This window comes from Rana temporaria, chromosome 2 (genome assembly GCF_905171775.1).
Source record: "Rana temporaria chromosome 2, aRanTem1.1, whole genome shotgun sequence".
Taxonomy (NCBI): Eukaryota; Metazoa; Chordata; class Amphibia; order Anura; family Ranidae; genus Rana; species Rana temporaria.
The window spans coordinates 144875177-144898201 of NC_053490.1; the positions used below are offsets into that span (position 1 = coordinate 144875177).

At 43.1% G+C, this 23025-nt stretch overlaps 1 protein-coding gene across 2 annotated transcripts in view; it reads right to left on the bottom strand.

Moving 5' to 3' along the window:
* The window catches only part of COG3 (component of oligomeric golgi complex 3), a 133272-nt gene that overhangs the window by 60527 nt on the left and 49720 nt on the right, over nt 1–23025 (bottom strand). For both annotated transcript variants that reach the window (XM_040341274.1, XM_040341273.1), the window contains exons 12-16: nt 20154–20293; nt 16121–16281; nt 14665–14773; nt 5184–5308; nt 3488–3577 (exon numbers count right to left, since the gene is read on the bottom strand). In XM_040341274.1, the coding sequence (XP_040197208.1) occupies nt 3488–3577; nt 5184–5308; nt 14665–14773; nt 16121–16281; nt 20154–20293 (625 nt within the window). The remainder of the gene's footprint in view (nt 1–3487; nt 3578–5183; nt 5309–14664; nt 14774–16120; nt 16282–20153; nt 20294–23025) is intronic.

The following is a 23025-nucleotide window of genomic DNA, read 5'->3' on the forward strand; positions in this document are numbered from 1 at the left end:
TGTTCCATACAAGTACATGGTACAGTGAGCTGTTATTAGGAATATGAAATGCTGGGTTACATACTCTTAAGCCTCGTACACGCGGTCAGATTGTTGGCAGGGGATTGTCGGTTGACAGACCGTTTGCCTAAAATCTGACCATTAGTACGCTCCTTCAGACCATTGTCCAACTTTCTGCCAACATGTTGGTTGAGACGCTAGTAAATTTTCTGCAAACAGCGGTCCGTTGTCAGATTTTCTGATTTCAGTACACAAATCTATCACACAAAAGTTGAAAGTACAAACACGTACTGCTCGGAATCAATGCTCAAACACAAAATTAGCAGAAGGGGCCCAAAGGGTGGCGCTCAAGAGCCGAAATTGTTTGTTGGCCGACAATTGTGTACCGTTAGTATGCAAAACAAGTTCCTGACACACGCCCTTTGGACAAAAATCAGATGCTCGGTTGGCCAACAATCTGATCGTGGACCAGGCTTAAAGGGGTTGTAAAGGAAATGTTTTTTGTTCATAATAAGCATCCTTTACCTGCAGACATTCCTCTTTTCACTTCCTCGTTGTTCGTTTTTGCTCAGAAGTTGCTCTATTTCTTCTCTGTTCTGTTCACTTCCTGCTTGTCTGATTTTACTGACCACCGTGATGGGAGGCTTTACTGTGGTGGTCAGTAACGTGCTCACCCCCTCCTGGGAACTACATATGTGCGGCAGGACGCTCTCTACATGTTAGAGACTTCAAGGAGGTGTGAATTACTGGGCGTGCCGCAATTCATACTGGGAAATGTAGTTCTTACATGAATGAATGATGCAAACCAGGAAGTGAATGAGAGAACAGAAACTAGAATGCCGGAGGTGATATAGATGAAGGAATTTAATAGGTATTTATTAGTTTTTTAAACAGAATTATTACACTATTCTGTCTGTCTACCTTGCAGACATTAATTTTAGGCAAAAATTTTTTTTCCTTTAGTGACCCTTTAACTGTCACAAGATAACAGCAGATAGACAGCATAGCTTCATTTAAAAAATTGAAACATTCCATAGAGAAACTTCAACAATTTGCATAAGTATAACATGATAAAATGGTAAATACCATTTACGCACGATTCCTGCCTAGAATATAAATTTTAATAGAAAAAAAAAAAAAATATGAGATCTGATGATCAGTTGATGTTCAAATACATTTTTGCTTAGAACAAACTTATATTATTTAAAAACACATGTATTTGTTTTTCAGCTAAAGTTCAAACTGTACAAATATACATGCTCAGAGAAGCTGAAAATGGAAAAATAATTGTTTATTAAATCCCTGCAATAGGGGGATGCTGTTTGAAAGTCAGGTGAGTGGGTGCCAAATGATGAATAGGCTACACAGTGATTGCATTTAATGAGTGTGAAGGAGCAGGACTTTACATTCATGCGCACTGCTTTGTCTCACAGCCCAGAGACCTCACAGCTAAAAGTAATCCCTTCTATCTGACAATCTGCAGCTAACAGATTCAGACGTCTTCCTCAGGCAGAACAAATTCTGAAATCGTGTTTATTCATCTAAACCCAAGCAGCGAGAGGGCAGAAGAGGAGGCTGGCAGGTACTTATTCTACCATATCCATCCTCTAAGTACTTGAGACAGCCAGAACCCATGCCAAAAACAGAGCACAAAGACACACTATAGAATGGATATTGTATACACACATACAAATAAAATAAAGAACACCAACGTACACTCAAGTAAATATAACTGAAAAAAAAATCATCATCACTAAAAAGATTAAAAAAAAGAAAAAAATGCTACAAAAAGGCATTTAATGATTAATATTGTTATAGTTCCACTCTGGCAAGAGATCCACTTTACTAATCCTCACTCTCTCCATATCCCTCTAGCTAATCTTCTATTAGATTAAACAAAATGCCCAAATACTTAAAAGAGAAGTATGGGATTTTTTTTATCCCATATTTATACTTACCTAGGTGGATGCAGCATCAGTCCGATGCGCCTCTTCACTGAGAACTGAGCCACCGAACAGTGCCGATGGCTCGGTTCTCTCATCTCCCCGAGCGGAAAGCTGCTGCCTGTCAGTTAGCAGCTCTACTCTCTGCTCCTCCCCACACGCATTGGAGTGCTGAGCTGTGGAGGGGCAGGGAGCGACCGTCTCAGCTGCTCGCTAAGAGGCTGAGATGCCCATCAGTCCAGGCAGCTGGCGGATCCAGACTTCCTAAGTTGGGATGACGCGGTGCCTGGACTTATCTTGGTGACGTCAGCAGAGAAAGGACTTCAGACCGCTCTCTGCTGAAAACAGGTCACAGGAGTGCAAAACTAATTGCATTCCTATGACCCTTAGAAGAAGCCCAGCCAAATGAGCTTAGGCTGGACTTCTTCTTTAACTAAATCTGGCATCATGTGATGCACAAGGTCTGGTCTTTTCTTTTTCACCCCAGTGGGTCCATTATTGGGGTCCTAAATACTCAAGCAGCAGCATAAATGACATCATAAGACTTGGGAACAAGGCCCACCAGCAGCGGCGGTAGATCATCAATCTTCACTCTCAAAAGAGGCGGCAAAGAGGTTCACATGATAGCGGACTTTGTTAAGTAAAAGAGGCTTTGAGTCATTGTTTTTTTTTTTTTTTAACAAAAGGTTATTCACAGGTGGGGAAAAAAATTGTCCCAAGATGGGCCATTTATTATATGATGTATATGTATGAATATTCAATTGTCTCACTGCATAGTATCTCAGTCCACACTGAGATACAAATCAGGTTTCAGATATGCCCTACAATACAAAACTTCAATAAGTAGTTAAAATGAAGACAGATCTCCCTGTTTGGAAATCAGCTCGAGAAGCAGCATGGTAAACAAAATACATTCACATCAGAGAAAAGTATACACCTGCAAATATAATATATATATATTTTTTTTATGCAAAACTAGAGTCGTACTTTTAGTTCTTAAACACATACTGTACTGAGCATACCACCTTTTGCCCCTAGGAAATCTGATTTTCCTCTAAGGGTCTCTGTATGCTATAAGCAAGTCGTGTCCAACTTAAAAGAGACACTTTAAATCATGTGAAGGGCCCACAGGCCCCATTACATCCAAAACACCACCTGTTATACCCTGTCCAGACAACACAAAGCTTCATGCCAATGCTTGGGGAGGGCCTCCGGCATCCAAGGCAAGAATGCCAAAGTGCTAAAGTCTTCTGAAATGCACTAAAAATATTTTCTACATTTGTGTCTAAAAAAAAAAAAAAAAGGAAGGGAAAATTGCAGAAATTGAAATGTGTGCTTAAGTGGCTGGGCTTTGACTGTGAAGAGCAATTCAGAATTAAATTATGCTCTTCAGTGAGAGTCATTAGTCGCTGGTAGAATAAATGGTACGAGGTAAATACAGAATACAATTATTCAACACAAGCAACCAAAAGGGAAAGTCAGGACACACAAAATTGTGTTACAATGTAATCAATAAATGCACAAATTAAAGCCATTCTTCTGACCTTGTTTTTGGCAATGGCATCAGAAGCACCCAACAAAGACTGAATGCACGCTGACAGAGCCTCCTGAGACAGACCTTGGAAGACTGCTCTCTAGAAGAAAAAAATAAAATACTTTAGTACACACAAGATATAATATACAAGCAATTCTTTTTATGAAGAAGATCGTATAATGAAATGTTCACATTCAACCTAAAAATAATCATTTCAGTGTTTAACAATACGTATCGGGGAAAAAGGGGCTCTGATGTACAGCAATCTTGTACTTCTTAATAATTGAAGTGCATGTTAAAGTCGGTCAAAAAGAATGCAATCAATGAATACACATATACACACAGTGGGTTCAGAAAAGAATCACCCCCTTTAAAATAATCAAATGTTGTTACTTTGCAGCCTGAAACGTAGCGCCGATTGTTTCCATAACAACGGATGGCAACAGAGGAAGGTCCCGCCCCATTGTAATGGCAACATAAAACACATCTCGGCGCTGTGATTCATCCTAAATCGCATCATTTCCTGATCACAGGACTGCCCAGACTCCTGGGAAATGATGTGTCATGTGTCACAGACGAGGGAGGAAATGACCTAGGAGCGCCACGGACCAGGAAGTGGCAGATTAGGAGGACTACATAGCAACAGGGCGATTCTGGTAAGTAAAAAAATGATTTTTCCTCCAAATGTTTTTTTTATAAATTTCCAGGAGTCTGATAACGTAAAAAAAAAAAATTAGGGGGGGGGGGACTCCGCTTTAAACCTCATTGAAAATCTGTGGAATGACTTGAAGACTGCAGTCCACAAATGGTCACCATCAAATTTAACTGAACTTAGTGGGCAAATATTGCAAAGTCTAGTAGCTAGATTCACATAGAGTTAGGTTGGCGTATCAGTAGATACGCCGACCTAACTCGGAATCTACGCCGACCTAAGTTTAAGTGTATTCTCAAACAGAGATACACTTAAACCTATCTAAGATAAGGAGGCTTGCGCCGTCCTATCTTAGGGTGCTGACCGCTAGGTGGCACTTCCATTGCGGTCGGCGTAGAATATGTAAATCACTAGATACGCCTATTCACGAACGTACGCCCGGCCGACGCAGTACAGATACGCCGTTTCCGTAAGAGATAGGCCGCCTAAAGATAGGCATCCCCCTAGGTGGCGTAGCCAATGTTAAAGTATGGCCACCGTTCCCGCTTCAAAATTCGAACATTTTACGTCGTTTGCGTAAGTCGTCTGTGAATAGTGATTTACGTCCACGTCTAAATCAATAGGACCGTGCAGCGTACTTAGCCGCAATGCACACTGGGAAATGTAGGCGGACGGCGCATGCGCCGTTCCAAAAAACGTCAATCACGTCAGGTCAAAGCATATTAACATAAAACACGCCCCCTCAGCCTATTTTGAATTAGGCGCGCTTGCGCCCGCCGCATTTACGCTACGCCGCCGTAAGTTAGGAGGCAAGTATTTTGAGAATACAGTACTTGCCTCTCTGACTTAAGGCGGCGTAGCGCAAATACGATACGCTACGCCGCCTTAAAGTTGCGCGGGGCTACGTGAATCTAGCTATAGATGTGCAAAGTTAGTAGAGACATATCCCAACAAACTAAACCTGATCCTACCCAGAATTCTACTTACAGCATTTCAAAGCAAACCTAAAAATGGTAACAAAAAAGGTTTAACTTCTTATTTACATTCAACTTACATCAATACATCGATATAACTTGGACAGGCACACCAGCGTCCTCCTTACGGTAGGGTACCACATACCATGCAGGTCAGCAGGTGAAATTGTACTCTGTGGTCGTAGGCTCAAGGACTCTGAAGTGCCTAAAATGAAGATTTCAAGTTTACTGGTAGGTGCCTTATTCCAGAACACAAAAACAATCTTAGGCTAGGTTTCCATTATTGCGACCCCCAAAGTCGCACGATTTAGAGTGCGACTAAGTGCAGCTTTGATCCAAATTTACACTTTCTGGATCAAAGTTGCATCAAATTTCAATGTCTGTGATTTTCAAAGTTGCATAGATGGGAACAGGTGCCATATCAATGGGCTGTGACTTGTCAATGCGACTTTATGTGTCCAAAGTTGCACGACAAGTCGCACTAGTGGAAACGAAGTCCAAGGGTCGGTGCCAGTGTGTCTGAGGGCTTTATGTCACGCTGCTTTTCTCCCTATAGAAGTCAATAGGCATGCAAAAACAACAATTATCATTGACACCAACTCTTAAACATGAGGTTGTCCTGATTAATATATAGTAAACAAGCTATTAAGTTCCCATGTACTCAAAAATTACTCCCTATCAGTACCATAATTAAGAAAGCCTAAAGCGATATAAAACTCAAAACCAAAAAAAATATTATTTTGCAGCTCAGCAATCACTAGATCAATATTATTTTCTGTGCTTTTCCCCCCTCCTTACCCGAATGATCTGGCCAGTAAAGCATCTCCTGTACACTCTGGATGAGGGAGAACAGGGTACAACCTTTGGACAGCAGCATTGTCAGTCTGAGATTGGGGGGGGGGGGGTTTCGATGTACTAGCAGATTTAAATACACTAACAAATTGAAGCAAACGCCAACTAATACTGCAGTTACACAAGCAGTTACAGCAGCATTATTTTTCTTTTGGGATAAAGGTTTTACATGAAAAAATAAAAGCGGATCATTGTAAACCCCAGCAATATAATAAATGTTTGCTTTGGGGCTTTAACTTTAAATCAAGCTTGAAGTGAAACTATGGTCTCCCTTAAAAAAAAAAAAAAGAAGTGCTGCAGCACTTAAGTGCATATGCACTTACTGTTTTCTGTCAGGGATGTCCACCTAATACAGCTTCCTGAGAGAATGTGAGAACAATGCTGCACAGCTCCAGAATTCAGAACAAAGTTTCTACTCCTGTGTAAGCTCTGTCTCGTTGCACTGCAGTGGGATGAAAAAATGTTGGAGAAATAGGGAGAGATAGCCCAGGCACTGCATACCTCGTCCAGTCCGAGTGGTTAGCAGGTAAAATCAGCCTCAGCTCAATTTAATCGACAACCATGACTTCAACAGGTTTCTCCTTGCCCCCGATTAAGCCCCTCCATGATGAAGCCTGGGGGCAGGGCGAAACATGTTGGAGTCGTGGTATGGATGAATCCTAACCACTCAGGCCAGGTGAGGTGTGCGGCAGCCATGCTCTCTCTTCCTATAGTATGCTTTGGGTCTGGACAGGCCTTTCCTCATCCTGCGTCATCCAAATCATCAGACTGACAACCTGAGCGGGGACCCTTAAGCATTTATCGTGGGTCATCACCATCAGCATTGTTACTATTAAATTACAAGCCTGTATCTTGTCTATCAGCACCTAGCCAGAACCAAGTCCGAGACACTACTTTCTGGATTGACAGGACTGCTGTGTGGAAACCCTCCCCTTGTGAACTGCAGGGTCTAGGAGAGGAGCGTGCAAGACACAAATTAAGGAGGAGGATTTGCCTCCCTCTGCGAGGGTAAATAAGGTTTTTATTTAACTACTTGAAGACTGTAACATTACAACACCTTCCAGTCCAGGCCATTTTTCAGCTGTCAGCTAAATCCTCATTATATAGGCAGATTGGACCATACATAGAGTGGCGGGGTGTCAACGAACATTAGTCCGTTGACACCTACGGTCATTTAATCCTATCCGGCAAAAACAGCCGGTGGGGTGACCCGTTCCGCATCCGTATAGCGGACCGGACGGCCATGGGGTGTAAACAGAGAGAGAGAGAGAGAGAGAGAGAGAGAGAGAGAGAGAGAGAGAGAGAGAGAGACGGTCTGTTTACATCAGACCGCCGATAGAGGACAGCGGGCTGTGCCTGCTCTGCATAAGCGGAGCAGACAAGCAATCTGCCTGCTCAGCGGGGATAAGCAAATACAAAAGATACAGATACAAAACTCCCCGCTGAGCAGGCATAGTCCCACCCCATGCGAGAGATATATGCTGTATTTGAAAATATATCATTTCTTGAGGCCCCTAAAGGCCAGAACAGTACAAATACCCTCACAAAATGACTCATTTTTTAAAAAGCAGACAATCCAAGTATTTAGTAAGGGGCCAGGTAAGTTTTTTGAGGTTGTAATTTCTTGAAAAAAATAAGAAATTAAATAAAAATGTGTTTTCCCACAAATTTGTCATTTTAACAAGATCCTTTTCGGGCTTAGAATTACACCTCAACACACATTCTGCTATTCCTCCCAAGTATGTCGCTACCACACGTGCAAGACACCTTCACAGCCCAGCAACATAACGGAGCCCAAAATCCAAGGAGAATGTTTTGGCTTTCAATGAGCATAAATTACTTGTTTAACTACCTATCATCTTTCTTCAGTCCCTGAAGTGCCAAAAAAGAGAAACGCCCACAAAAGTACCACATTTTGGAAAGAAACCCCCAGGGTATTTTCTGAAAGCCATAGTGAGTCTTTAGGAAACATTGTTTGCCACAAGTTCCACAAAATGTGAAAAGAAAATGAAAACGTACTTAACACAAAGCTGTCAATTAATAAGATAGGTCTAACACACAGCATGGACACACTTAGAACTATACCGAAAAACACATTTTGGTACTCCTCCCAAGTATGGCGACACCACATGTACAACACTTATATCCTAGCCACATAGTAGGGACCAAAATCAAAGAAGCGCCTTCAGGCATTCTAGAGGCATAATTACAAAATCTAAAATTTCCTGACTACCAATTAAATTTTTGGAGGCCTGGATCACCAGAAGAGTGGAAACGCCCACAATATGACTACATTTTCGAAAGCAAACACCCAAGGTATCTTCTCATGCCCCGTATACAAAAGCGTTTTTCCAGCCTGAAAAAAGTTGGTTTTTCAGACGGAATTCCGCTCAAGCCTGGCTTGCATACACACGGTCACACAAAAGTTTGGTGAACTGTTGACTGCCAAGACTACGACGAGCCGAGAAAATTAAGTTCTATGCTTCCGAGCATGCGTCAGAATTTGTACACACAATAGGAAATTATGATCTGATTTTTTCCTGACGGGGAAAAAAAAAAAAAAAAAGAGAACCTGCTCTCCATCTTTTTACAGCAATTTTTCTGTGGGAAAAAGTCTGATGGAGCATACAGACGGTCGGGATTCCCCACCAAAAGCTCTCATTGGACCTTTTCCCCCCAATGGGAAAACCAATCGTGTGTACGGGCATAAAAGGCAAGACTCTTGAAGCCTTCATTTTTTTTTGCCAGGAGTTTTTAGAGGATGCAAAAAAAAAACATTTTTTTGTACACGAAGTTGTCAATTTAAAAATATTTTTCACACACACACACACACACACACACACACACACACACACACAGCATGGTCAAACTTAGAATTAAACCCCAACACATTCTTCTACTCCCGATACCACCACACATGAAAAACTTTTTCAATGCAGAGAAAACACCAATGCGGAAAACCGCAAAAAAATGCAAATAAAACGCTAAAGACCGCTATTGCAAAAACTTACAGCAAAGCTACTGGTGTTTTATAAAGGTTCTTTTAACATCCAGTGCGCATGAGGCCTAATAGTAAAAATAATAGGTTTTAAATTGTGAAGAAATTTGCACTTGGCACTTTATTAGGCTGTAGTGGTCTAAATTTGTCATACCAAGGAACAAGAATAAAAAATAAAAAATGCCAAAACCATATAGAAAATTAATGAATCATTCCCTGGTTATAACACACACATGCACATCTGTATACTCTCCTCTACAAAAGAAAATCATACAACCCTTGTGTAGTGAAAAGCTTGATTATATTTCGATAACCACAAACAGCAATTTGCACTTGAGCTATTCTCAAAAAAACATTCTCAAATGCCGTCACCCTGGAAACAGCACATCAAACATCATAAGTATTTTTAGGAGATAATGATAAATGGCCTTTATGAAACATTTTCATCTTACTCTGAAGCAGACAGAAATGGCTTAATTCTTGGTTTTCAGCCCTTATGAAGTGGCATTTAAGGCTTCTCATAAGCAAAGAACTTCTCCAAGAACATGGAACAAAAAAAATTGTGACCAATTACAACCAAGCTGACATTTTATCAAGCCTTCTGTATACAGCTGTCATTCCCATTCAGAAGCATGACCAAGAAGATATTAACAATAATCACAGTAAAATGAAAATGATTTTGTAGTCTATGGACTGAAAACAAAACTACTAAAGTAGAGTTGTTAACAGAGAACCTGCAGAAAATTCCAGGAGGGAGATGTGGATGTAAAAAAATAAAAATAAAATCCTATTTAGAAAATTTGACTGAAACAAACAGAAGCATGATATACGAAATTAAATAAAAAATAAAAAAGAAGAAAAAAAAGAAAGGATAAGTGTAGAATCATGGATATTCCATTAGTTAAAAATTCTTGCCCATATATTCCTGACAGTATATTTCCACCTAGAGTTTTGGGTGGTCCTGCCCACTGTGTGAGTTCTAGCATTATGAGTTGCATTCTTCATAATATAAATGAATATCCATATCAGCCTGTAGCATACAAGTGCCTAAACGGTTAGTAAACCAAGTTTTATAAAAACACCAAAATACTCCAATAAAAAAAAACACACACACTAATAGACCACAGGACTTTAAAGAGGGGGTACACCCTATAAATTTTTATTTATTTTTTCTAGCATTAAATTAAGCATAGTAGCGCGAGCTACAGTATGCCTTTATTTATTTTTTTTGCCCCGTACTCACTGTTTAATCCTATAGTGAAGATTCAGACTCCCCGCGGGGAATGGGCGTTCCTATCCAGAGGGAAGATGATTGACGGCCGGCTCTGGCGCATCACGCTTCTCCGGAAATAGCCGAAATAGGACTTGGCTCTTCACGGCGCCTGCACATAGTCTGTGCGCAGGCGCCGTATAGCGCCGTGAAGAGCCGAGACCTACTCCGGCTATCTTCGGGGAGCGTGACGTGCCATAGCCGGCCGTCAATCATTTTCCCTCTGGATAGGAACGCCCATTCCCCGCGAGGAGTCTGAATCTTCACTATAGGATTAAACAGTGAGTACGGGGCAAAATAAATGAATAAAGGCATACTGTAGCTCGCGCTACTATGCTTAATTTAATGCTAGAATGTTGTCATGGAGGGTGAACCACCGCTTTAAGGATAACCAAATACAGGATAATATATTCAAAACAGATTTCAAAATTTAAAACATTAAAACGCTTACAAAAGAGAAGTGCATAATCACAAATGTTAGGGAACATATGAAGCAAAGTGATAACCTCCCATATCCTGCATTCCCAATTGAGCTTTACAATAAAGTCTTATGCCGCGTACACACGATCGTTTTTCGGCATGAAAAAAAAACAACGTTTTTCCAACTTCATCATTAAAAACAACATTGCCCACACACCATCGTTTTAGAAAAATGATGAACAAAGCGCGATGACGTACAACACGTAGGACGGCACTCTAAAGGGGAAGTTCCATCCGCCTTTGGGCTGCTTTTAGACGATTCTTTGTTAGTAAAAGACGATTTGCGCTTTTTTGTCTGTTACAGCGTGATGAATGTGCTTACTCCATTACGAACGGTAGTTTGACCAGAACGAGCGCTCCCATCTCATAACTTGCTTCTGGGCATGCGCGGGTTTAAAACGTCGTTTTAGCCCACACACACACGATCATTTTTTACAACCCGAAAAACGAAATTTTTTAAGACGACGTTAAAAAATGCAGCATGTTCGAATTTTTTTTTTGTCGTTTTTCAGAAGCCGAAAAAACGATGTGAAGCCCACACACGATCATTTTAAATGAAGTTTTTAAAAACGTCGTTTTTTTTCATGCCTAAAAATGATCGTGTGTACGCGGCATTATGATTTGAAGCTATTGATTTCCCACTGATTTTCTTGTTGTCTAAATCAATGACACAGTCAGGGAAACATGGTGCGCTTTATACATTTTACAGATGTCATATCTGCTTCATGCTGGTAAGCTATTGGATCCTGTCTAAATTGGCCTTAGTGGGTAGCTGTATGAATGCGAGATAGGGACCTCAGAATAGATTGTAAGCTCCTTGAAGGCAGGGACTCATGTGAATGTACATACAGCGTCTCACAAAAGTGAGTACACCCCTCACATTTTTGTAAATATTTTATTATGTCTTTTCATGTGACAACACTGAAGAAATTACACTTTGCTACATAGTAAAGTAGTGAGTGTACAGCTTGTAAATGTCCTATCCCCCCCAAATAACACAGCAATTAATGTCTAAACCACTGGCAACAAAAGTGAGTACACCCCGAAGTGAAAAATGTCCACATTGGGCCCAATTAGCCATTTTCCCTCTCCGGTGTCATGTGACTCGTTAGTGTTACAAGGTCTCAGGTGCGAATGGGAAGCAGGTGTGTTAAATGTGGTGTTATCGCTCTCACTCTCTCATACTGGTCCCTGGAAGTTAAACATGGCACCTCATGGCAAAGAACTCTCTGAGGATCTGAAAAAAAAGAAGAATCAATGCTCTACATAAAATGGCCTAAGCCAGGGTTTCTCAACCCATGGTACCCATACCCCTGGGGGAATGTGCACCAAGGGCAGGGGGGTATGCCCAGTGCCGAGTCTCACAAGTTCCGCCTCCTGCACACATACAGTCCGCGGCTGTAGCCGTGTTGCACAGCACTATGATACAATAGGGGGGAAGCGGTCCGCCCCTTGTGCGTGGAGGGGGGGGGGTGTCAGGCCGCATGTTCTCCCATCTCCTCCCCCTCTCCAGCACGCCTTGGATGTCCTGCCTGCCGTATTAAGATGCCTGCTGCAGCTCTTGGATCTCCACTCCACAATTCTGCACATAGCCAGCTACTGCAGACAGGAAAAGGCGAATTCTGCCTGCTTAGGAACTACACATGTCAGCATACACAGCCATCAGTGCCCATCACTTTCTCGAGACAGGGGTACTTAGGAATTTTTTAGACTTGCAGAGGTACTTAGCTGTAAAAGGTTAAGAAACTCTGGCCTAGACTATAAGATTGCCAAAACCCTGAAACTGTGCTGCAGCACAGTGGCCAAGACCATTCAGTGGTTTAACAGGACCGGTTCCACTCAGTTGAGTGCACATGCTCAGCGTCATATTCAGAGGTTGTCTTTGGGAAATGGACGTACGAGTGCTGCCAGCATTGCTGCAGAGGTTGAAGGTGTGGGGGGTCAGTGCTCACACCTTATGCCACACACTGCATCAAATTGCTGCAAAAAAACGCTGGATGCAGCACAAAAAGCTTGTAAAATGTGTCTAAACTCACATTAAGGCTAGGAGTGTTTAGCACTTCCATTTCAATAGCTAGAAAAAGATTATTAATCACCAATGAAATGAACGCTGAACACTGCTAAACACAGTACACACGTTTACCAGCATCCAGCGTTTTTCTGCTGCCAGGAGAAAGGCGTCTAGGTAATGTCCAGTGTGCATGAACCCTTAAGTCTTAGTTGGCAGCAATGTCACATTTACACTTCTGAACTGAAAAATGGTTTGAATGTTGAAACTGTATGGTTGGGAGAACAGAAACAATGATCCCCTCCACAATCCCTAAATGGCTGAAAGAAGGTCCAACCAAAGTTGTTGAGACAAGGGAAAGCACAAAGCAAAGAATCAAGGGAGAAGTACAGAGGTGATTTCTATTTTGAAGCCTCCGATACTACCTCCTGCACCTATACGTTTGGCTGTGCGAGCTTCCCATTTTTGCGTAAAAGCAATCAGAAACCAGAAATCCTCCCTTTCCTTGAAACAAGTGGAGCCACAACTTTACGCACTGTATTTATCTGTAGGCTACCTTTGGTGCTCAGGGAGGTGGAAGGCAGCCAAGGGGTCCAAGGATTAGAACCTGGGGGACAAAAAGAACCTTTGATGCAGAGGTGTTGACCTGCATCTTTGAATGCTTAGGGTAACGGAGTACTTCTGCCCCATCTGGGTTTTTATAAATTTTGTTCACTGAACAGCTGGAAATATGCTGTCCCACAAAGGTCTACTGACCAGTATTTAATTCAGAGTGCCTTGGCAAATCCATATTCATAGGATGGCCACCCTTCCATTTGGCACCAGACATGGTGCTAACAAAAAGTCTACCCAAACTCCCTCAGGAACAGTCATGGACCTGCTGAGCTTAATACATACAAGGGGGAATATCAAGGCTATTGAAATGCGACTACCATCACTGCAAGCGGAGAGCTAGATGCGGCAGTACAGTGTCTGCTGCCAAAAACTGTGTCTCCGACAGAAGGCTGTATGAAGTTCTTCAAAATAAACTGCCTCACTGCAGCTACAAAAAGGGGTGTCAGGAAATTAATCAGACTTGGGTTGCCAGGTGAGCACACACATCATATGAGCAGATGCCTTATCTAAGCCACTAGATTAATCGAGAGTGAACCACTTTCATGTCTGAGGAGTTAGCCAGGTTTCTGAAGACATACAGTAGTAACTGGAAAACGGAGACGATTGCAAGAGCTCCACCACGCCCAGGGGCATCACATGTAGCAGAAGCAGTGCGAAAACGTAAAGGGTTTTCCTTTTACAAAATAAACCTAGCTTGCACAAAAAAAATAAGAAACATGAGGAAATAAAACAAAAAAGGGAAAGATCCTAATCCTGCTTAGGAAAATCTCAGTCAGTTACAGTCTCAAGCCCACAAAACACATGCTACATGAAGAAAAAAAAAATACACAGCAGGGAAAAAGCTGCAGCTAGCATCATAATATCACAATTAGCCCAGGTTCACACTGGGCTGCGGGAGTGAAGCCGTGCGAAGTCAGCTGAACTCGCACGATTTCACTACCGCTGGCAGTCCCGATTTCGGCTGCGATTATAGAGATATCTGTGCAGGTTTCTGCACAGATGTCAATGTAAATCGCGGGCCAAAATCGCAAAAAGTAGTACAGGAACTACTTTTTGAAATCGGTGCAGCGCCACAGATGCGGTGTCGCACCGATTAGGACGGTGCCATTGCCGGTAATTACCGCCGTTTTGACATGCGATTTGACATGCCAAATCGCATGTCAAATCGCACCAGTGTGAACCAGGTCTTCCAGACAGTTATTTCTTGCCCGCCACAGTTTGGTAGCTTACTTAGACTGAGTCTATTTCACCATTAGTTGCAGGTGGGGTCTATTTCATTATTGATTGCAGATTTTTACTGACAACTAAACGTTGAGTGTATCAATAGTTAAAGCATACCACTTTTAATGAGGTTGTTGGCATCTGGATCTTCTAGATGAACATCAGAAAAGGAGGCCTCCATAGACTGCAACCTTTTTTGTTCCTCTTTGAGACTCTGTGCAATTTGCTGAATAAGAAAAAGTAACACCAACGATCAAATTATTATTTGTTGATATGCCCTGCTAAGGTTTATACTGCATCCTCCTCATTGAGCTAGTGTGTCCAATTCTCCAAAACACAATACTGTTTACACCAATATCATCTGCTGGGAAAAATTCTGGATTAAGAAAAAAAACCTGGAAACGTAAGAGTCCTCCATTGCAGCAGCTGTGCCAGCACGGCAAGGGTTAACTGCTCATTTATATCTAGGGAACTGTGAAAATAAGTTTTACTTACCTGATCCTCTGCATTTACAAATACCTTGGTGCTGCAAGCCCAGTCCATGCAGCCTTTCCACCCCCTGCACTCTGGTGGTTGGGTGCCCCGAGGTCATCAAGACAGATGTTGGGACCGTAGCCTAGTCCACTGTCAGACTGCAGGGAAGTGCTGTATGTCAGAGTAGCAGAGGATCAGTGTTTTTACTGTCCCCTAGATTAAAGCAAAGGTAACCCTTGCAACCCACTTCAAGTAAGGACTTTTACTTTTCACTGAGTTTGGCTTTAAAAGCGATTGTTATTTTTATAGAAAAAAAAGACTTTGCAAACGTTATACTTACCGGCTCTGTTGCAGTGGATTTGCACAGAGCAGCCCAGATCCTCCTCCTCTCAACTCCCTCTTCTGTGCTCCTGGTCCCTCCCTTCCATTGAGTGCCCCCACAGCAAGCAGCTTGCTATGGGGGCACCCAAGCCGAGCTGTAGCTCCGTGTCCATTCAGACACGGAGCTGTGGCTTGGCCCCGTCCCTCTATCTCTTGATTGGCTAACGGACTTTAATTGACAGCAGTGGATGCCAATGGCGCGGCTGCCGTTTCTCAGCCAATCAGGAGCGAGTCCCGGATGGACGAGACACTCGTGGTCATCGCTGGACAGAGATGGGGCTCTGGTAAGCATTAGGGGTGCCGCTGTACACAGAAGGCTTTTTATCTTAATGCATTAAAATAAAAAAACCTTCTGACCCTTCAACCCCTAAAAAAGGTACACTACAGTGAGAATTAAAATTAAATTTTCAGTTCAGTGTATACAAAGGAACCCAGCTTTTGCGTTTAGGTCTTCAGTTCTTCCTCCAGCTATAGTGGATAGTTCCTTTAATAGTCAACTGGTGACAGCATGCTACAACATATATAAATCTTTAGCAAAGTCATTTCAGTATACATTCTAAAGTCCTTGTAATACATGTAAAACAAAAAAGCAACATAAAAAACTTCATGCAGGCACACACACTAAATGGTCACAAAAGAGCCATTTCCCTATACTAAACACAATCTTTACCAGTAAATCAGGTGTAAAAGTTAAAAAATTCAGTTGTGTAGAACATACCTCCATCATCTCCAGCTTGTCCGGATAGGCAAGGTCTCCTGGAGCTGGCTTATAACCCAAGATATCTGTCTGGATGTATATGTGTGTTCTATAAACAAGTCTTTCTTGTACATCCTCCAACATCTGCTTCACCACAGCCTCAAGAGCACCTAGTTGATCAACTGAACAAATTAAACAAACAAGAAAATTAAAATCTGGTTTATGGCATGGGAATTAAAAAACACAGCCAACTTAAAAAACAAAAACATAATCAAGTCAATTGCAGTATGCTTTTCTGTTGCTTTGACCTGCATCCGATTTGTCGCTCAGGTAGCTGTGATTAGCTTACAAGTAGTCTATAGCTACTATTGAGTTGCTTTGAACTGCTTCTGAGATGCTTAAAAAGGAGAAGTATAGCCAAAGCTTTTTTTGGCTATACTTCTGGGAATCACAGGAGTGCAGTTCGTTCTGAACTCCTGTGAAGCGTTTTCAGCAGACAGTGGCTAAAGCCCGCTGTTGCCTGACATCACTCAGCCGGTCCAGGTTCTGGATTGATCCAAACTTTACGGTCTGGATCCACCCCAAAGTCTGGTCCTGCAGCTGGCTCAGATCCTCAGCGAGACTCTGCAAGACTAAGTAAGCCGCTCCAGCTCCCTCCATAGCCTGGAACTCCAGTGAGCGCTGGAGAGGCAGAGCAGAGAGCCGGCTCTCTGCTCACTGAAGACTGAGAACTGTGTGATCAGCAGACTTGGATTGCTCAGTTCTCAGCCTTAGAAGCGTCAGGGGATCGATGCTGCATCCACCTAGTAAAAATGTTTTTTCTTTTGTTTTTTAAACCTGCACTTCTCTTTTACATTGCTTTTGTGCTCAGATTGACCTATGTGGAATGCAGGCAATTCAGAAACAACCATGTACACAAGCCCTAAATATACAGGTGCTTTCAGTGTGGCTTCTCTGGGCTCCAATTTAAAGGGTTTTCTTAAATATTTTTACTACAGAAATGGTTCTTAAATGTTGTGTTCTTTACAATGCCAATTGTACAGAGTAATGCCAGTATTAAATCTAAGGCTCACTGGATGTTGCAGGATTTTTTGCTACATACGAGGAGATCTTGAAAAAGCACCAATATGTCAGCTTCATTCACACCGACGGTCAGTGGCGGCTGGTGACATTTTAGGATGGGGGGGCGCAAGACCCCGCCCCTCCACATTTGGTCCCTCCCACTTCTCATAAGCCACACCCCCTATAGAATACACCCACTCCGTCCCCTGTATTCCACTTGCTTCCACTCATAGTGTCAGGAGTATACAGCTCAGCATCACAGCACAGAGTATATAGCCCCAGCATCACAAATCATGGTATATAGCGCAGGCTTACAGATTGGCGCAAACAAATTAAAAAATTACACTGTTAGTTATGAAGGACTCTAAATGGGCATGAGATTATCAGAGACTGCGGACATACTGCACGAGATTACCAGAGACTGCGGACATACTGCAAGAGATTACCAGAGACTGCGGACATACTGCACGAGATTATCAGAGACTGCGGACATACTGCACGAGATGACCAGAGACTGCGGACATACTGCACAAGATTATCAGAGACTGCGGACATACTGCACGAGATGACCAGAGACTGCGGACATACTGCACAAGATTATCAGAGACTGCGGACATACTGCACGAGATGATCAGAGACTGTGGACATACTGCACGAGATGACCAGAGACTGCGGACATACTGCACGAGATGACCAGAGACTGCACACATACTGCACGAAATTATCAGAGACTGTGGACATACTGCACAAGATTACCAGAGACTGAAGACATACTGCATTACTTGTCCTGCGACTTGGGAATTCAACGTTGCATGACAAGTCGTACCCCGTATCTGTGCGACTTCAAGTCACAGCGACTTCAAAGTAGTCCCTGCATTACTTTGGTCGCACTTTGATGCAACTTGAGGTCCATAGACCTCCAGAATACACAGGCATTGCTTTAAGTCGCATCAAACTTTCAGACTGTTTTAGCCTGAAAGTCGCAAGATTCTGCCACAATTTTTTGCTGCGATTTTGCAGCGACTTGAAGCAATGCCTGTGTGTTCTGGAGGTCTACGGACCTCAAGTCACATCAAAGTGGGACAAAAGTAATGCAGGGACTACTTCGAAGTCGCTGTGACTTGAAGTTGCACAGATATGAACGGTTCTGATCAGGTCCAACTTATCCTGCAACTTTCCAGTCCCAAGTCGCTATTTCCACCAATTAAATATAAAAACCAATTGAATACGCGGGGGGGGGGGGGGGGGGGGGGGGGGGAGTATGGGTTCCCTTCCTGCCGCTATTTCCACCAATTAAATAAATAAAAAAAATAACATTTTAACAAGCCCAGAGGGGAGGGGGGATTGGATAAGGTCCAAAAAGAAATGAATGAATGAATGAATAAGCGGGGGGGGGATGGTTTGGCTATTTCCACCAATTAAATAAAAAAAAACAATGTTAAATACTTTTTTTTTTTTTAACAAGCCTGGTTTGGGTGGTGCCGTTAATGCTGCTCTTTCCACCTATTGACAAAAAAACATCTGAATCATCTGAATAAGCGGGGGGGGGGGGGGGGGAGTTCGGCCGCTACGGTCGGTATTTTTGCCCAAAGTTTTTTTTTTTTTTTATAGGTCGGGTGCGGGAAGGGGTCCGTTTGCTGGCTCTTGCATACATCAAACACACTTTAATTAGGCAGGGAGGGGGTTCATACCTGTTACTGCAGGCATGCTGGCAGATAGCTTCGAGGCGCACTCAGCTCCTGAGTCCCGACGTCACTTCCGGTTCTTCCTGAGACGTCGGGACTAGCACAGAGACGTGCGGGTGCACACAGAAAGTGTGCGCCCAAGCCATAGAAAGACAGTCCATCGCGCCTGAAGCAAGTGGCGCGATGGAGAACGCCACAAAGGCATTTTTTTTTTGCCAATGTAGCGCCTCGTCTGCAATCCCGTGATTGCACAGACGTGGCGCTACCCACACAACACTGTGTCCAGCGCCCGGCGCTCGGACACAGTGCACCTAAGTACCTTTTTTGGAAAAAAAATTTCCTTAAAGGGATATGTTTAAATAAACGTTTTTTTTTTTTTTTTTTTTTTTAGATTTTTTTTTTTTTTTTACTGATTGGGGGAGGGGGGCGGCGCCCGGGCGCCCTCTATGGACGGGCCGCCACTGCCGACGGTGTCAAGTCAACCTGTGTTTTTATGCATTTAGTGGACATGTGTAAATGCATGCAATTAGGTTTCAATGGTGCCATTCACACTGAGAGTTTACGTGCGGAGGAAGAAGTAATCTGGGAGATAGAAGTTGTTAATACTTCCCAGATAACGAATGAGGCCTAAAAACACACAGCAGTTTCCCTATAGCCCTGTGTACGGTGCAGACTGCAAAATGTTCTTGTACAATAACAATCACGCAACCCACAGGATTCAATGGGCCTTACTTGTACCGAGATGGCACAAGTCAGCCTTCCCTGCTGCTAAAGAAATTGAATACAATAATATAAAAGAAACTCAGCCAGACTAAGTGTAAACCCTGGAGATAAACGAGGCATGAGAAGCATCTGGTCTTCAGGCATGCTGTAAAGGAACACATGGCACCAACATTACACCGCCATACACAGCAAAGCAAAACCCCATGCTACACAAACACATTTACAGGCTGTCCGAATTCTGCTGCAGATGTGTTTGTCATTTGTGCAAATGTTCTTCACCAATCTATTCTTCTAGATTATGTGTGTTATTTCTACAGAGGTGCTAGTCTGCATCTTTTTAGCAGCACAAAAGGGCTAAAATCTTAAAAACGTATTAAATGGGTTGTTAAACCCTTTAAACACTCATCAAGCATTACAACTGCAAAATTTGATTAACCTGCATAACAACCACCATCAGCTTAGAATTGATAAGAACTGATGGCTAACAGCATTGCCAAATAACAAAATACATATTGCTTCATTAATAGACTGGGATAAATGTGCAACAGAACATAGATGTAATAATAATAAAAAAAAAAAATTACCATTGTTTTGTACATGATCTTCAAGCATTTCTATCTTCAGTATGCCACAAAGTTCTGACAATGTTTCTAAATGAACTATGTGAATTATCAGCGGTCGCAAAACATCATACAGCGATAGGCACAGTTTCTCCAAAAGTTCACTGTGATAAAAAAAAAAAAAAAAAAACTCAGTTAACCAAAAACATAAAAATCCAAACCCAAGAGGATGCTCAGAAATATCAAACAAATCTCAGGACATTATTATTATAATACAGGACTTCGATAGTGCCAACAGTTTACACAGCGCTTTACAATATAAAAGGGAGACAATACAGTTATAATACAATAAAATACAAGAGGATTAAGAGGGCCCTGCTCAGAAGAGCTTACAATCTAATAGGGTGGGGCAGGTGGTACAAAAGGTTGTAACTGTGGGGAATGAGCTAATGAAAGTGGTAAAATATTAGTTGGAGACATGATAGGCTTCCCTGAAGAGGGGAGTATTCAGGGGTCGCCTGAAGGTAGCAAGAGTAGGGGATAGCCGGATAGGTTGAGGTAGTGAGTTCCAGAGGATGGGAGAGGCTCTGGAGAAATCCTGGAGACGAGCATGGGAGGAGGAGACGAGAGAGCTTGACAGTAGGAGGTCTTGAGAAGAGCGGAGAGTACGGTTTGGGATATGTTTGGAGACAAGATTTGTGATGTAGCTCGGGGCAGAGTTGTGGTTAGTATTTTGAATTTAATTCGCTGGGTGATAGGGAGCCAGTGTAGGGATTGGGGGAGAGGTTTGGCAGACACTGAGTGGTTGGCAAGGTGGATAAGTCTGGCAGCAGCATTCATGATAGACTGAAGAGGGGATAGCCTATGGAGAGGCTGGCCAATAAGAAGGGAGTTGCAATAGTCAAGGCGAGAGATAACAAGGAAGTGAATGAAGAGCTTGGGGGTTTCATTAGATAAAAAGGGGCGAATTTTAGAGATGTCCCGGAGGTGAATTCTACAAACTTTTGACAACGATTGTACTTGAGGCTGAAATGACAAGTCAGAGTCTAGGATTACACCTAGTACCCTGACGTGAGGGGAGGGCCTGATGGTTGCATTGTTGATTTTGATGGTTTTGATGGAAAAGTCATGGAGGGGGACACGGGCGGGGGGGATATTTAGTAACCCAATTTTGGAGAGATTTAGTTTAAGGAAGTGGTGCGACATCCATGCTGAGATGTATGTTAGTGATGCAAGAAGAGACGGAAGGAGTGAGGTGAGGAGTAGATAGATTTGGGTGTCATCGGCGTATAAGTGGTATTGGAAGCCGTGGGTGGTTATCAAGTGACCAAGGGAGGAGGTGTAGATAGAGAAGAGAAGGGGTCCAAGAACAGAGCCTTGGGGGACCCCCATAGAAAGGGGCAATGGAGAGGAGGAAACAGTTGTAACACTGAAGGAGCGCTGTGATAGGCAGAGAACCAGGATAGAGCAGAATCTTGGAGGCCAAGGGAATGGAGTTTTTTGAGAAGGAACGGGTGGTCAACAGTATCAAAGGCTGCAGAGAAGTCAAGTAGAAGGAGTATGGAGTACTGGCTGTTGCTTTTAGCGGTTAGTAAATCGTTAGTGATTTTTAGTAAGGCAGTTTCCGTGGAGAGCTGCGAGCGAAAGCCAGACTATAAGGGGTCAAGAAGGTTATTTTCACTGAGGTAGGAGCCAAGACGGTTGTAGACTAGGCGTTCTAGAAGTTTAGAGGTGAATTGGAGCAATGAAATGGGCCTTAAGTTGTTCAGGTTGGTGGGGTCCAGTGAGGACTTTTTAAAGGGGAGTTCCAGCCATTTTTATGTTTATTAAAAGTCAGCAGCAACAAAAAGTGTAGCTGCTGGCTTTTAATAAACAGGCACTTACCTGCTCCAGCGACACGCCGGCCGGGGCTCCGCTCCTCTCCCCCCCTCCCCGGCCGGCGTCTTCATCTTCAGTGTGGGCACCCGGCCGTGACAGCTTTCGGCTTCACGGCCGAGCACCCACTGCGCATGCGCGAGCGGCGCGGCACTGCGCATGCGGCGCGGCGCCGCGTAATTGGCCAGGAGATCGCCTAGGACCTGTGACGTGTCCTAGGCGATCGCCTACAGCAGCCACTTCCTGAAGGCGATTAAGCTTAGTCGCCTACAGGAAGGAGGAAGTGGGACAGCCCCCCACTCCCCCCCCCCCAAAAAAGTTACATGCCAAATGTGGCATGTAAGGGGGAGAGGAGTGGGTTAAGAGGAAGTTCCAAATTTGGGTGGAACTCCTCTTTAAGTATGGGAGTGATCTGTGCATGTTTTAGAGGGGTTGGGAAGGTGCCACAAGAGAGGGAGAGATTGAAGATGTGAGTAAGAAAGTGAGTTTAGGACAGAAGAAGAGGGTGACCGTAGTAGTTGGGAGGAAACAGGGTCCAAGGGACAATTGGTTAGGTGGGCATCTGAGAAAAGTTTTATAACCTCTTTAATAATAGCCAAGTTAAAAGAGGAGAGTGTTGAAAGTGCTGTTAGGCAAGTTATGTTGGGTGGTGAAGATGTACGGACAGTGGAAGTGTCCTCACGAATTGCATCAATCTTGTCTTTGAAGTGTTTGGCAATCTCTTGGGCAAGGAGTGAATTAGTGGATAGACATAGGTCTGTTTTTTTTCTTTATTTCCATTTCTGCTTGCCTAGGAGAGCCCAGTGGAAGTTTGTCGCCCCTAATTCACAACCTGCAGGCACATGAAGTGCAGCCAGGAGCTATCTGTGCAGCCGCAGGAAGTCACAGTCAGCTTCCAACAAGCAAGATGGTGGTGCCAGGAACCAGGCCTGGGCGATCACAGCAATGTTTTTTAATTAAAAATATATATATATATTTTACTGGCTAAAGCTCCTCTAAAAATGTCACTACAAGCTTGTCG